Raw genomic sequence first — 15,798 nt, 5'->3', positions numbered from 1 at the left:
CCCCTAGTGAGGGCACAGGCAGTGGAGAGCATATCCCATCCCTAAGACTGGATGACCAGATGCAAAGCAAGTTGCTAGTGAGTGATTCCTTCCATTCTAGTCCAAGATGATGCTGTGATCTAGGACTTGGGCAAATAACAGCCTTTATTCCAAGCTGTATCTTTCTGTAGATCTTGAAAGACAAAACTCACCCTGTTCCCAGTTGGAAGGGTATTTTTGCAGTCACAAGTGCTAGAAACTTAAGCTTGAATTAAAATAACATTGTACAGAAACTGATGAGTAAGGACACTAAGGCATGTTTCCTACTTGTTGATATGGTACTCCTAAGGAATTCTGCGCCAAGAAAATTTCTGCACACAATATTTTAAAATTCTGCAAATTTTATTTAATAAGTAAATGTGGAGGCTCCAGCATAGCAGTAGTGAGCACAGATCACTGGCTGCACAGGGGTGGGAGATCACCCATGGAACAGGGACCCTGCAGTGAGGCTGTACCTGATTCTGCAGCAGGCCCAGCCTTTCTGCTGTAAGACCTTTTGAGCTCTGCACCAGGTGCACCAGTTGTGGGCAGGCAGGCTCAGCCCAGCAGGGTCCAACTGTGGCGGCCTTAGTGTAGGGGAATCTAGATGTGGGGTAAGAGGGTTTTGTGGGGGGCACTCTGGGTGCAGAAAGCTCAGTGGAGGATTTGGATGCACAAGGGAGGTTCCAGATGGACAATGGGACTCTGCAGGGGGGTCCAGGTGGGGAAAGATGGGATTCAGCAAGCGGGTCTGGGAGAGGGGCTTGCTGGGGTTGGGGTCTGGATGCAACTGGTTGGGACTCAGTGAGGGTCCAGATATGGGGTTTGTTGGGGTGAAGGGTCGATGGACTTGCTTAATAGGAGAGCCCCAGCTGCTGCTGCCACAGCCAGCACCAGGATCCCTCCCCCATCCGCTTCTCTTCCTTATCCTATCCTTTTCTTCACTGCCTCTTCCTCTCCCCACTGTCCCCTGCTCCTATCTCACTCCTACATCCCATTTCCCACTGCCTCTCCCTCCCCTGCTGCCACGACCCACCAGTGGCACTCACCACTGTATGGAAAACAAGATGTCTCCCGGCACGCATAGAAGAGGGGTATGACTGGCACCAGGACCAGGGAGGGGCACTCTCCATCATCCAGGCAGCTCTGCACTTGCAGAAGTGGGCAGTGGAATGTGACCCCACACAGCCCCCTATGCCACGCTTCTGTTTGGGGGGGGGGGGTGAAGGGGGGCAATATCCCCTGTCCTCCCTAAACTATGCTCATGGGAGCTCCCTTCCCCCCCCCCCCCCCTCAGTGATTTACCTTGGTGCCTGGAGCAGCCAGAAGACGATACCACACGCCTGTGCTGCTGGGGAGGGGCACATGACTGCTCTTGTGACTTCCCTTTGCTTCCCCATCCTTCTCTGCGGAGGACATGAATTCTGTATGCTCAGTGGTGCAGAATTCCTCCAGAGTAATATAGGTTTGTCAAGCTCGGATCTCTTTTTAGGGGTATCCACTGTGATACAGTCAGGCTTATTTGTGTGCATTTGATGATCAGATCTTAGATAGCATAGATTCTCCTTCATGCCAGCTGTTCTAGCTAGAGCGTACCATATAACAGGGGTAGGCAACCTCTGGCATGTGTGCCAAAGGGGGCATGCGATCTGATTTTCAGTGGCACACTCACTGCCTGGGTCCTGGCCACTAGTCTGGGGGGCTCTGCATTTTAATTGAATTTTAAATGAAGCTTCTTAAACATTTTAAAAACCTTATTTACTTTACATACAACAATAGTTTAGTTATATATTATAGACTTATAGAAAGACATTTTTAACATTTTTAGAAGGTATTACTGGCACGTGAAACCTTAAATTAGAGTGAATAAACAATGACTCGGCACACCACTTCTGAAAGGTTGCTGACGCCTGCCATATAATTTGGGTTTTGACCAGCTTTTGGTCTTTTTCTAGGTTATGGCAACTGGAACTCTGGGACAAACAGAGGCAAGTATAGTAAAATCTTAATACATTACATCATCATGAAAAGATGTCATTTAATCAGTCAGAAAAATGATTATAAAATTGAAAATTTTCACAGCTCAAATCTGTTCCCCACCCCCACAAATAATTTCCTCTTAGGTCACATGCAACTCTATTTCGGTCAGCGTTGCAGAGCCCATATAACTGTGACAGTCTTTACTATTCTGCCTTGTGCATCAACAAAACCAGATATTTCTGTTCCCAGAAGTCAGCAGTTTGTATCCACTATCTGTTTTCTTTCTCTGTGAAATGGCACTGAACATTAAAGTGCTGTCATAGCATGCCAGAAGACTGAATTTCTAGTTCTTGTGCCAGAAAGACACGAAAAATGACAGTGTGTCGGCATTTAGACCCAAACTTGAAACAGGCCTCCCTTTATAAATACTTGTCTTTTTCCAGAGGCCATGCTCACTGTGCGCAGACTAGTGATGCCCAGCTGTGTGGTAGAATCTCCCTAATCTGCACGCTTTAATTAGTACAAGGAAGCCTCTCTCCACTCCGCAAAGACTGACTAGCAGAGCACTATAGTATGTTTTTTGTATCACTGACTGGTAGTTTAAACTGTAGTCAGTGTTGTTGTACAAAGGATTTTGACCTTTTTCACCATCTTCAGAGCTAGCTGGAAAACTTACTTTTGTAAAAAAACAGAAAATATTAATGATTTTCTCTCTCCTCCTCTTCGCTCCCCCCCATCCCCCCATTTTTCAATGAGCTTGTCATTGTTTTACTACTTGTGTTTATAGTATCACTTAGGGTCCTGTTATGCTAGGCACTGAACAGGTATATTGTGATATAGTCTGTGTCCTGAAGAATTTACAGTTTAAAGGGACAAGACAGAGGGAAGGTAAGAGAGATTAAGTGACTTCCCCAAACATAGGCGTCAACTTCTTCTGGCACCAGTGGGTGCTCGACCCCCTCCCCCGCCCTGACCCCTTCCCCAAAGCTCCACCCTGGCCCCACCTCTTCCCTGTCTCCTCCCCTGAGCGTGCCACGTTTCCACACTCTTCCCTCCCCCCCTCCCCCCCCCCCACAGCTTGTTTCGTGGTGACAAGCGCTGGGAGGAGAAGCGGGGTTGCGGTGCACTCAGGGGAGGAGGAGGTGAAGGCGAGCTGGGGCGGGGCAGGGAGCTGCCGGTGGGTGCAGAGCATCCACCAGTTTTTCCCTATGGGTGCTCCAGCCCCGGAGCACCCACGGAGTCGGCACCTATGTCCCCAAAGACATTCTAGGTCAGTGGCATGTCAGGAATAGAGGTATCCTGACTCCTAGGTAAGTGCTCTGTCCACTAGCTCATGCTACCTTCTAATGCTATTAAATATTCTTAAACTACAAAAGACATTAGAACAAAGTACATCTTGTGGTACTGTCTGTTTCACTTAATCATAATTTGTTCACAATAGCTTTTTGACTCTCAAATTCAGATTAGCAAATCTCTGCTTTAATTTGCATGATACTAAGAATCCCAGAACTACAGAGTTGGCAGTAGGACATGCTGATGGGTGAACTGAGCAAACCTAAAATGTAAGTTAGAAGGGGGAAAACAGCATAGAACACTGATGCCATTTTAGTCAGTTTTCTGTCCCTATGTGCTTTGTAAGTAGCATGCCGTGGGTTGCATTTGAGGAAGCTGTTCTCCATCACCCCCGAGATAACATACAACTGAGGGGGCCATTTCTCTCATTTACGTGTGGGCAGGAGAGGGAACAGAAGTGACATGAGTGATATTTATGCTGGTTAAAGTTAGTGTGGGGTTATTGTTCCATTTTTAGAATTGCATGAATTCTTGTGCGTCTCTAGAAGAATAGACCCCAGACACAATGATGTCATCTAATTCGAACAAATCACCGCAATTATAATGTGAACTGACTGCCTAGCTTCGAGGTATGAATTTTATGCTATGAAGTCAGAACATAACTGGGTATGGATACAGCACAACTTCATGTCAAACTGACATAGAGACAAGCCCACTTTCAACTAAACTTGGCTCGTCTTAAATACGTTATCTTGTAATTTCTTCTCACACAATCTACACCCTTTACACGTGCCTAAATGTCCATGCCACACTAGCTGTTCTTTCTGAGGGTGACTGGACCATGTTCTCTCTGGAATCTGTTTTTTATCAGGCAAACGGATTGTCATTGAAGGCTTTGTGTAGGCTACACTGCAGCCTGCCCTGTCCATGAGTGAAAGCAAGAATGAAAATTGAGGGTTAAATGTTAGTTGGGGCAGATTGTAGACTGTTACTGTATTGCTGGGATTTGGTGTGAAGTTTCTTCCATGTGTGTTTTGACCTTCAAGTCCTGATGTCGGATACACTAACACACCTTGGCAGGTGTCTTGTAAGGGAAAAATGGGTTAAATGTAAATTAAAACCACCACATTCTGTGGGGAAGGGGCACTCTTGGGACTTCTGTGTCTAAACTTGGATAGAAATGTTCGCTCAGCTGCTTGACTGGAATTCTCAATGACACTTTCTCATTTCAGGATACGAGGGATATAGTTATGGATATGGATACGGTCAAGATAACTCTGGCAATTATGGGTATGGTATGGCCACTTCAAACTCTTGGGAAATGCCTAATTCAGACACAGACCCTAACACTTCCACTGGCGCCGATGCTGTTATAGCAAAAATGAACCAGCGCTTAGATATGGTGTCTCATCTAGAAACGGACACAATGCAAGGAGGACATTATGGCTCAGGTGGAGACAGGTGAGTCTAGAGATCAAGATGAAAAGATTCAGTACCAGACAGGTTAGTGTCTTTTCCTAAGGGAACTGCTACTCTAAACTTCTGCTGACTATCAGAGTTGCTACCTCTCACTTCTTTCTCATTTTGACCTCATTCTCACTTTGTCTTCACATTTTAGCTCTCAAGAGGAACAGATGGATAAAGGGAATTGGTTTAGCTGGATTTTCCTTCTTTTGTTTATATTTTTGAAATAAGTCATTTGTATCCCAGTTTGAGTAGTGAAGTCTTAATAGTCTGGTGACAGGTACTTGAACTGTGATGCAAGCTTTACAGCAGTAGTAGGATATGTTTAATTGGGGGGAGGAGGGGAGGAAATCTTCTCACAGTTTTAAACTGGAGATGAATAAAGAAGAAATTCCTTAATATTTCTATATCTGGAGCCTGCTAATGTATTTCATTTCTATAGCATTGCCACAACATTCATTTGCCTGTGTCCCTCATTTGATTTTAAGCTTAATTGTTAATCTAAAAGTGACATTTTTGTTCCAGTTTTGGGTTGCTGGCTGGGAATACAGTACAGATGTCTAGAAAAGATCAAGTGAGGTTTTGACCATGTTTTAAATCCAAAGTATATGCAGTACTAATAAGGACTGTTCACCTCACAAAAATTTTCTTGTGCTAAATTTCAAAATAAGTTTATATTCAAAATGTAATACTTCTACAACACTGCTGTTCATTCTAGGTTTATGTGAAATATTAATTCATCCCAGCAAATCCATTTCTGAGTATTTTGCTTATGTACAAGTATTTATTTGAACAATAGCAGATTTACATCTATGTAGAGGAGACATCTATGTTTTGTAGAGAACTTGAAGTTTATCTGCTACTGTTCAGAGACATTGTCAAAATAACTTAAATTCAATATAATGTAAGCAAACCAGAACCTCTTCTCTAGAATGAAAGCATAGCTTGTTAGTAGTAAGAAATGTCCTGCAAGAGACTTTTATACATTATTATCCTTTTTATGTTGGAGTGCATTCTGGTTTGTTTGCAGTCAGCTATTGTTGCATCTGTACTTTGTTTTAACCAACCAAGTTTAAAACTATAAAAATGTTATAAAAAGTTTATCACAAGAACTTGGGATATGTTTACCAAAAGTATAATTCAATAGTAATTACTAGTAGCATATGACTTTTGAATATTGTAAAATTGCTACATGTTTATGGAATAGAGGACAAATGTACAGTAGGCTTCACAAAGTTTTAAGGAATTACTCCTCTGAAGTCTTGCATCAAATAGATTTTGGTGGAGTACTCTGTTTAAAAGCACTCATGTAAAGTACATCAGAATTGTTGTTTTTTAAATCCATCCTGGGGGAAAAAAATATTTGATAATAGCAGCCTCTTTAATCTAGTAGACAAAGGTAAACAAGTTGAAACTAGACAAATCTTAGACGGAAATTGAGGTGCAGACTTTCAACAGTGATGGTATTTAACCATTGGAATAACTTACCAAGGGTAAAACGTTTAATTAAAGATTGGATATTTTTCTAAAAGAGATGCTGTAGGGAAGTTCTTTGGCCTGTTATACTTGAAATAATAGATGATTACACTGGTATCTTCTGGCCTCATCGATGAATCTGTACCTCTCTTGTAGGGAGTGGAAAGGACTGTTGCAAGGCAGCAGGTGAATAGTTTAATTGACTAAACTCCTGGGTTCTAATTTCATAAGATGAGCACTTTGAATTTGATGTTCCAGCCCTTGTCCATTATTCAGACATCACACAATTGGGATCTTCTGCTCCAAGCCCCAAACATCGGGCAAGATACCATGCATAGTTCGGTCATGTTAGATGATACTTGGCTCGTAACCCAGTCCTGTTAACAGATTCTAGCTCTTGCTGGAGAAAAGTTATCAAATATCCAGAGTGAATGTAGTTAACCATTTAAGGGACAAAAGCATGAAATTAGTGGTTTAGAAAACATCAGTTTTTAGCCTTCAGTCTCATTTCCTAAAAACCAGAGTGTGGGGAGGGCTATTCAGTTGCTGCAGTTGAAAGCTCTGGTTTACTGTAAATTGGCACTTGTAGCTTTACCCTCTGAGGATTTTTGGTGATTGCTAGTCTGGATGATTCTTCTAATATCAGTAGATGGAATGGCTCTCTTTGGCTTTGGAGTTAGTGTCTCCTCCTCCAGCCATTGTTTCCTTCCAACTTCCTTGCTTTCAAGACCTTGCTATAGAGCATAACTACTGGGGTTTGTGCCCCAGTGCTAGTTTGACATTGTGTTCTTGTTTCCTTGTGTAATGTGTGAACCTGTTTGTGTTCTCTCTTGGTGAGTGTGGATTTCCCTCACGCTATGGCACATCTGGTAAAGTAGCATGTTATCATGAAGAGTGTGGAGCCTCCCCTTAAACTTTGATAGACTCAATATGCAGCAAAGATGATATATCAGCCACTGCATAAGATGTACAGAGGCACTACTTTAGATATTACAGAATTTAAGTCTAAATCTCCTCTGCAGGTTTTGTATCTTTCTTCTGAAACTGTCCTGGTTAAAAACTGGTTTTGTGGAAACTACAGTGGCCAGTAATAACTCTAAAGTCATGTCTACATGGGAAAGTTGACTTGTTAAAAACCCTTCCCAAGAGACACAAGCTAAATCAAGAAAAGGCACTCTTATACCAGAATAAATGCCCACATGAGGAGGTTTTACTAGTATGACTGTTGGCTTAAATTCACACCATGCATTATACGCAGAAACTTTTTTGTGTAGACAAGGCCTAAATTAAGCCGTTCCTCCTAACAATTCAGAATCGAGTGGGGGAAGAAAAGTGGGACTATTACTTTGTGGTCTAACTAGCTCTGCATTTGTTCTTAACTATTTGGATTGTTCAGTCTGACTTAAGCATAGCTAAATAGAGGGCGGGTGGTGAATGTATTAAATTGAAATCAGAAAATCTGAATGCCTGCACAGTTGAAAATCCACAGCTACCGCTAACGGAGGTACCTTTGCTCAGCTTGGGAACTTTTCTTTTTAAAAAAGATCAGTGTGAGACACAGTAATTTGAAGAATAATTTGCATCTGAAGAAGTGAGGTTTTTACCCACGAAAGCTTATGCCCAAATAAATCTGTTAGTCTTTAAGGTGCCACCGGCCTCCTTGTTGTTTTAGTAATTCTAAGAGAAATTGAAGATTAGTTTGGTGTGGGCTTCCTGGCACGTTAGGCATATGTAAATCTGACTAGATATCTGTGGTCCTTCAGTGACGGGCTGAGGTTGAACCGAGTCCCTGCTGGTACTTGCCATTCTATTTATGCCCTTCTCCCGCTGCTGTATCACACGGAAAAACTCCCATGTTGAGTGAAACCTCGGAGCCTTTTTTTATATAAATGAGATGAACAGTTCTGTTGTTTTTGTTTAATCTTTCTGCTGCCGTTTCTCGGCAGGCTGTAATGTGGTGCCTTATATTCTACTGACTGGATTCCTTGCTTGCTGTGCGACTCTTGCAGGTATAATACATATGAGTCCTACGACTCAAGGTCTTCACTGAACGACCGTGATCTATACAGATCCGGCTATGATTACAGTGAGGCTGAACATGACACCGAAAATGCCTATGAAGGTTGCTATGACAGCTTCTATGGGAACCACAGGGACCAGTACCAGAACAGAGCACGGGACAACTTTGGCCAGCGGGGTCAGAACTGGGCCAGAGACGGGCGAAATAACAGACCCATGGCATCTTCATATTCCGGGCACATGGGCGGACAGTGGAATGAGCAGCCAATGGGAGGGCGGGGCCATGGCCCCCACGGCTCCTCTAGGCTCCCATCCCTCTTCTCCCACAACATTATCCCAGAACTCAGCATGTTCCAGGGAATGCGAGGTTTCTCTGGAAACATGCGCTTTGGAGGAGGCGGCATGAAACAACGAATGAGGAGAAACTGGAAAATGTGGGACGCAGACTTTAAAGTAAGTACCTGTGCAATCCCCTCCCACCCATTTACCTCATATAGAGACTGTTCACTTCCTAACAGACTACACTGTCCAGCTCTGAGTGCAAAGGGCCTTATTCTCTGAAATACCATACTTAGTTTCCACAGTGAAATTTGTACCTCTGTGCATTATTTGCTTGGCATCTTACTGTTTTCTAAATGGTTTGAAGAGGCCACATTCATTCATAGTGCAGTCTTAGCATCCAGAGTGTTTAATCTTGACACTTTTATTGTAAAGCTAGGAAAGTAAATGTGCTATAGTTTTGTGGTTTAATCTGATATGCTGAAGGAAGGTTGCCGTGAAGGACTGTGCAAAATGTTATCTGTCTTGACTGACTTTGCCTGTCAGAAGCATAACTGTGTTTTCTGGGAAGTTTAGTTCAATATAAAGACCTTTTAAGGTGGCTTAATGTAGACTTATTTGCTGTTGGCAGGGGATGGTCTCAGAATGTACATTTGGGGACTGATATTTTCCTTTCTAGTCACAGAAAAAGAAAATCAAGAAGGACCCTACCTCTAAGAAGAGAAAACAAACTGACAGCACTGATGAACCTGACAGCAAGGCAGCAAAAACTGATGGCTCTGACAACTCCGACTCTGAGAATGGTAAGAATCTCTCTGGTGATGACTACTAATGAGTTCGCTCTTAGTTGTCTGAAGTTATCAGAGTGCCTTTGTTTCAGGTAGTAATTGGCTCTGACATTTCAGTTTCTCTTGAATATTTAATTTGGTGGTAAAGTTGTTAATACCATTCTTTTCTGAGCTCCCCAACTGTTACTGTTTGCATGGTGACCATTTGTGATGTGCTTTTCAGAGGAAGGGACTGAAGGAGAAGCAGCAGAGAAGGAGGGCTCCAAAGCTGTAAGTGAAATTGACACTTGTAATTTACAGTAAAGACCATAATGCTTGAGGGGAAGTGGATGAGTGGCCATGTAACTAGAGTTGAGGGCAGAATGTTGTGGTGGCAGCATTAAAAACCAAATGAATCTTCCTGCAATGAGTGGGAACCACTTCTTACCTTTCAGTTGTAGAGAGCTGGGATTGGTGAGGAGTGGGGGGATTGGATCCTCATGTAAGAAAGCTTGAAGGTTGTAAATCCTCCCTAGATTACTTATTTTGTATTGTGGTAATATCTGCAGGCCCCAACAGAGATTGATTGGAGCACTAAAAGAACAGGAGTACTTGTGGCATCTTAGAGACCTAACAAATTTATTTGAGCATAAGCTTTCATGGGCTACAGCCCACTTCTTCGGATGCATAGAATGGAACACACAGAAAGAAGATATTTATACATACAGAGAACATGAAGAGGTGGGAGTAGCCATACCAACTGTAAGAGGCCAATCAATTGAGATCAGCTATCATCAGCAGGAGGGGAAAAAAAAAACCTTTGAACTGATAATCGAGATGACCCATAGAAAGTATGAGGATATTCGTACAGGTGCATAGCAAGACAGGCCCTGCTCCAAAGAGCTGAAAATATGTGACTAGAGAATTTATGAAAATGACTAGGAATAGGGTGAGGAAACCTAGAAATCCACAGTGTGTAGTACTGTTGCCAAACCGCAGGCTAAATGTGATCCTCAGACAGGGAACCCTGCTATCTGAAGTCAGGAGGGAGTCTCTTTGGGGAGCAGGATGGTTAAGAGATGTAAAACTAGTATGTGCTCACTTTCTCTGTAAGACAAACAAAAGTTATAGCTAGGGATTGCCGATAACCTCTTGAAATTGTATTTTAGGAGGGTGACGATGAAGAAGGAAAAGATTCTGAGAAAGGTGAGTCTGAATGTAATTCTTTAAAAGCGTTCTTGGGGAAATGAGCCAAGAACTTCTTCATCAAGGGATGTGCTAAGACTCTTCAGACATTACACCCCTGTACAGCATAAACCTTCTGCCAATAAAGGACTCTGCTGTGGAGGAAATGGCTCCAAGTAATAGTCTGATTGACTTGGTTCAGGCACTGTCTTGCTCCTTTTGCTCTCTGAGCTGTAGCTTGTACAGAAATCTATGTGGTGGATTATGATGATCTGAGTTAAAGCTTTAATCTTTCATCACTCTAGAGCTTGCACTGGTTTCTGTACACAGTACATAATCCCTAGTGGATATCTGTCTGTCTGGCACACTGCTAGGCCTAGAATACTAGGGGATGTTACGGGTCATGACTGAGGTGCTTTAGGAAACATAGGGAAATCCAGCACAGCATCTGGTGACTCCTAGCCAGTGCTATAGGTCTCATGTGAGATTTATAGTGTGTCTCTCTGCTATGAAGAAGAGGGGTCCCATGGACAAGGTAGGACGGTTAGTGGTTATGGTGCTAGCCTGGGACTTAGGAGACCTGGGTTCAAATCTTTGCTTTGCCACAGACGTGTGACCTTGGGTAAGTGTTTCAGTTTCTCTTACTTTATTCCTATTTTACAAATAAGGAACAAAGTATTTCGCTGTCTGATAGGGGTGTTAAAGATTGTGAGGCACTCAGATGCTATAGAAATGGGGCTCTATAAGTACCTTAGAGAAATACTAGTTGGTTAGAGGTTTCAGAGGAGTAGCTGTATTAGTCTGTATCAGCAAAAACAACGAGGAGTCCTTGTGGCACCTTAGAGACTAACACATTTTTTTGGGCATAAGCTTTTGTGGGCTATAACCCATCTCATCAGATGCATGGAGTGGAAAATACAGTAGGCAGGTATAAATACACAGCCCATGAAAAGATGGGAGTTGCCTTACCGAGTGGGGGGTCAGTGCTAACGAGGCCAATTAAATTAGGGTGGATGTGGCCATGTTGAATTGGCGTCGTTAGCACTGACCACACATTCACTCACTCTCTTGGTAAGGCAACTCCCATCTTTTCATGGGCTATGTATTTATACCTGCCTACTGTATTTTCCACTCCATGCATCTGATGAGATGGGTTATAGCCCACAAAAGCTTATGCCCAAAAAAATGTGTTAGTCTCTAAGGTGCCACAAAGACTCCTTGTTTTATTTGGTAAGAGTAGAGTCCATAGGATAGTTTGATGTGCCAACACTGTTGTGGCAGCTGGGAAGAGGGTTGCTTAGAGAAGCATGGTGACCTCTCACCAGAGGAAGAATCTGTCTAGAACCCTGATAGCACAGTATCTAACTTGCAATTGCTATCAGTGGAATGTGATGGCAGCAGTATAAAACCATATGAGAAGCCTTGGCTGGGAAACCAAAGGGGTACTCGGGTCATTCCAGTAGAACAGTGGAAGCTACTTTCTGCTTTTGAAAAAATTGGGATTTTTTTTATAGGAGGAATTCCGTTCCTATTTCACTGACAACCTTCATCTCTTGTGTGCCATGTGCACAAAAGCAAAAGGGGTGAGATTGGTTGCCTCTTAAAAACTGTCAGATTCACACCTAATCTAAAATGGGCCATCTTTTCCCAGTAAAACCAGGGGCATTATATCACCATCAGAAATGATGGGTTAGGAAACTTTATCAGAAGAGGTATGCTCTCACCATCCTGCCCAAGCTCAGCCTTTCTGAAGTCTGGGCCAGAGAGTGATGGGACATCTGTTAATAGACTAGCAATGCTCCTTTTTAATTGGCCAACAGCAGGAATTGTTAAGGGAGCAGCTCTTTCCTACACTTCACTATAACTTTGTCATCTCTGAGCTATATGGGTCAGTCAAGTTGGCTACTAAACTTGTCTAGGTGAATCCTCTTAATCAGTTGGTGTCCACAAATAGTGCCCTGAAACACAACCTGCTTTATACATCTAGGTGCTTTAACAATTCAAGAAGAGATCAGTCAAATCAAGCGCAAATTGCAGGCAGGCAAGAAAACTCAAGAGAGGCAGAAAAAGAGGCATCGGGATCGCATGGTAGAAAGGTACATCTTCCTCTTCCAGTGACACAGTATACGTCCTGTCTGAGAATTCTGGGAGGATTGCCTAATGTTTAGAACATGGGCCTTGGCATCTAGGTTCTGGCTTTTGTCCCTGGCTCTACCACTGACTTGTTGGTAAAACCAGGAGTAGTTACCTGAACTTCTCTGTACCAGTCTCTCCATCATCTGTAAAATTGGCTTAACACCTCATAGGGAGCTGGTAAGGCAAAAGTACAAATGACTGTTAGCTAATTATAAAATGGAGAACTCTAATCAGTACCTCCCCCTCTGTGAATGATACAGCTGAGACCACTGTTGGAATATTGTGTCCAGGTTTGGTGTCCACTTCTTTTAAAAAAAAATTTGTGTATATACTGGAAAATTGGGGAGGTTCAGAGAAATGTCAAAACAATAAGTTACAAATTGGAAACCTGCTTTACAGTGAGGCTTAGCCTTATATTTGATAAACTAAATAGGTGGACTGAGAGAATCCTCTTTAAGCCCTTAGTTACCTACACAGGGAGCTCTCTGACCGTAGGGCTCTTTAATCTAATAGACCAAGGCATAATGAGATCCAGTGGCTGGAAGCTGAAACTTGAGAAGTTCACATGAAGTAAGTTGCACAACTTTAACATTGAAGATAATTAACCATTGGAGCAACTTACAGGCTGTGATGGATTCTACATTATGGGGGGAAAAAAAAAAATCTTTAAATCAAGACAGACATCCTTCTTAAAATCCTCTCTAGCTGTCCCATAAGTTATTGGGCTTGGTGTAGGAATTACTGCAATTCTTTGCCCTTGGTTATATGAGATGTCAGACTACTGCTAATGGTCCCTTCTGGCCTTAAAATCTGTATTAAAACCTGTAGGAAGGATGTGACCATTCAACCCAGGTATAAGACTTGTCCTCTTGAATGAGCTGTGTTCTTTTTTAATTGTACCGCTAAGTACTAGTAGGAAATGACTAGTATTGTTAAGCTGATGGGGAGCCTGGAATGGAACCCTGGGGCTTGGGGTTTGATTTCTCACTTGGTTCTAACTTTCTCTTGGTAGGATTCAGTTTGTTTGTTCGCTGTGCAAATATCGGACCTTCTATGAGGATGAGATGAATGTTCATCTGGAAAGCAAATTCCACAAGGAACATTTCAAATTTGTTGGAACAAAACTGCCTCAGCAGACAGCTGACTTCCTCCAGGTGAATCTTTGGTTAAGTTTCCCATTACTTCAGGCTATACAGTGCACTTTTATTTCATGTTGGTTGTCGGAGACCTAAAAAAAAAAAAAAAAAAAAAAATACAAACAAAAAAACTTTGATAGTTGGATGTGAATGGATAGTTCAAATAGTCAAGACTAGGGGTCTCAAACTCAAATGACCACGAGGGCCACATGAGGACAAGTACATTGGCCCGAGGGCTGCATTACTGATACCTCACCACCACCACCACCACCCTCGGCCCCACCCCCCACTCCACCCCTTCCATGAGGCCCTGCCCCGCCTCTTCCCACCCTTTCCCTGCCCCCATTCTAACCCCTTCCCCAAACCGTGGCCAATGGGAGCTGCTGGGGGTGCTGCCTGAAGCAAGAGCAACACACAGACCCAGGTTCCGGCTGCTTCCTGGAGCGGCGCGAGGGCAGGAAGGCAGGGAGCCTGCCTGGCCCCAGGTGCGTGCCAGACCAGAGCCCGCTCCCCTAAACCCCTCTTGCACCCCGACCCCCATCCTGAGCCCCCGCTGCACATTGGGCCGGAGCCTCTCTAGGTAAATGCTGGGGGAGGGTGTGGGGGCCGCGAGGAGCTCGCGGGCCGCATGTTTGAGACCCCTGGTCAAGACTATGAAAACTTAGATGTGAAACTACTACTACAGGTGTGATTTAGAGCACAGGACTGGGCATCAGGATCTGAGTTCTCTGCACTTTATAGATAAAGTGCAGACAGTCCTTGACTACCTTCAGGAGGACAGTTAGGGCTGGGTTAAGGGGACGCAAAGGTCTTGAAATGCCCTGATGAAAGGCACAACTGCAGTGTAGAGTACGTACAATACATGCTGTGCTTTGCATTTTTGATGGTCACATTTAATGGTCAGGTGTACAGCTGAAGTTAATAACACATATTTTTGTACAATACAGGATTACGTTGCTAACAAAACAAAGAAAACCGAAGAACGCCGTAAAGCAATTGAAGACATTAATGCAGTTATCCAACAGATCTATAAAGACCAAGATCTTACCCAAGGTAATAGCAAGTCTCCCTGCATCTTCATAGTTTGTTTTTTTGTGAAGCTACCTTAATGTGCAACTTCCCTCAGAAAATGGGAAAAACAAAAGCCATTGTGAGGTTCCTCTTTTGTGTTATGCTGAGTTTTTAAAATGTGCACACTTCACAAGTAAAACCTGGTTAAAGCTATCCTGAGATCTGAGAATCAAACTAGATTATTTCCTTGTTTTTGTTACCAGTAAAGGTTTAGCAAAGCAGGTTATGTTCTTGGAACCTGTACAACCTAATTGCTGTTGTTTGCCGTGGCACCGGAGGGACTGACAAGCAAGACTGATAAACAGGAAGAAATAGAAGTTGCTCTACAGTGCCAACAGGAGTAAAGTATTCTTGTTACTTAAATCATCTGATCCTATTCAGACATGAAGTGTCTGTTGAGGCACCTTTTATTGCATAGTAAACTTCCAGAGTGGAACCGTGCTTTTAAAAGCTGCTCATGGAAAACTGAAATATTGATCAAGAACACATGTCTATAGCTGGTGATTCTTCAACTTTACTACTTTGTGCAAGATGGGAAGTCTTTTCCCGTATTTATGCTTTATTATTTACCTTGCATGCTATAGTAATTTGCTCTTATTTTGGAGAGCTCTAAATTCACACAAGAATAATCGGCAGATTCATATACAGGAGCCTTATTTCTCATGTTAGAGTAAAATTATAGAAGTTAGTTAAATGGAAAGTCATATCCTCTTTCTCGGAGAGATGGCACTGAGGTGTGTCAACAGCAAGTAACGTACGACAGTGGCACTCAACCTTTCCAGACTACTGTATCCCTTTCAGGAGTCTGATTTGTCTTGCGTACTCCTAAGTTTCACCTCACTTTAAAAACTACTTGCTTACAAAATCAGACATTTTTTTTAAAAAGTGTCATGGGACACTATTACTGAAAAATTGCTTACTTTCTCATTTTTACCGTATCCTAAAATCGATTGGAATATAAATATTGTACTTGC

General features: G+C 42.8%; 1 protein-coding gene across 3 annotated transcripts in view; it reads left to right on the top strand.

Moving 5' to 3' along the window:
• The window catches only part of AKAP8L (A-kinase anchoring protein 8 like), a 38,776-nt gene that overhangs the window by 12,298 nt on the left and 10,680 nt on the right, over positions 1–15,798 (top strand). Inside the window, exons 2-10 of one of the 3 annotated variants that reach the window (XM_054012184.1) lie at positions 1,974–2,006; positions 4,524–4,752; positions 8,241–8,703; positions 9,209–9,332; positions 9,541–9,587; positions 10,466–10,502; positions 12,469–12,577; positions 13,630–13,771; positions 14,701–14,806. In XM_054012184.1, coding sequence (XP_053868159.1) covers positions 1,974–2,006; positions 4,524–4,752; positions 8,241–8,703; positions 9,209–9,332; positions 9,541–9,587; positions 10,466–10,502; positions 12,469–12,577; positions 13,630–13,771; positions 14,701–14,806 — 1,290 coding nt within the window. Of the gene's footprint in view, positions 1–1,973; positions 2,007–3,824; positions 3,921–4,523; positions 4,753–8,240; positions 8,704–9,208; positions 9,333–9,540; positions 9,588–10,465; positions 10,503–12,468; positions 12,578–13,629; positions 13,772–14,700; positions 14,807–15,798 lie in introns of those variants that run through there. The other 2 variants (XM_054012186.1, XM_054012185.1) reach the window with 2 other exon arrangements.

Source organism: Malaclemys terrapin, chromosome 23 (assembly GCF_027887155.1).
Source record: "Malaclemys terrapin pileata isolate rMalTer1 chromosome 23, rMalTer1.hap1, whole genome shotgun sequence".
In the NCBI taxonomy this organism is placed as follows: Eukaryota; Metazoa; Chordata; order Testudines; family Emydidae; genus Malaclemys; species Malaclemys terrapin.
Note: the sequence above shows the minus strand (reverse complement) of the source record. Positions and strands in the feature narration are given on the sequence as shown.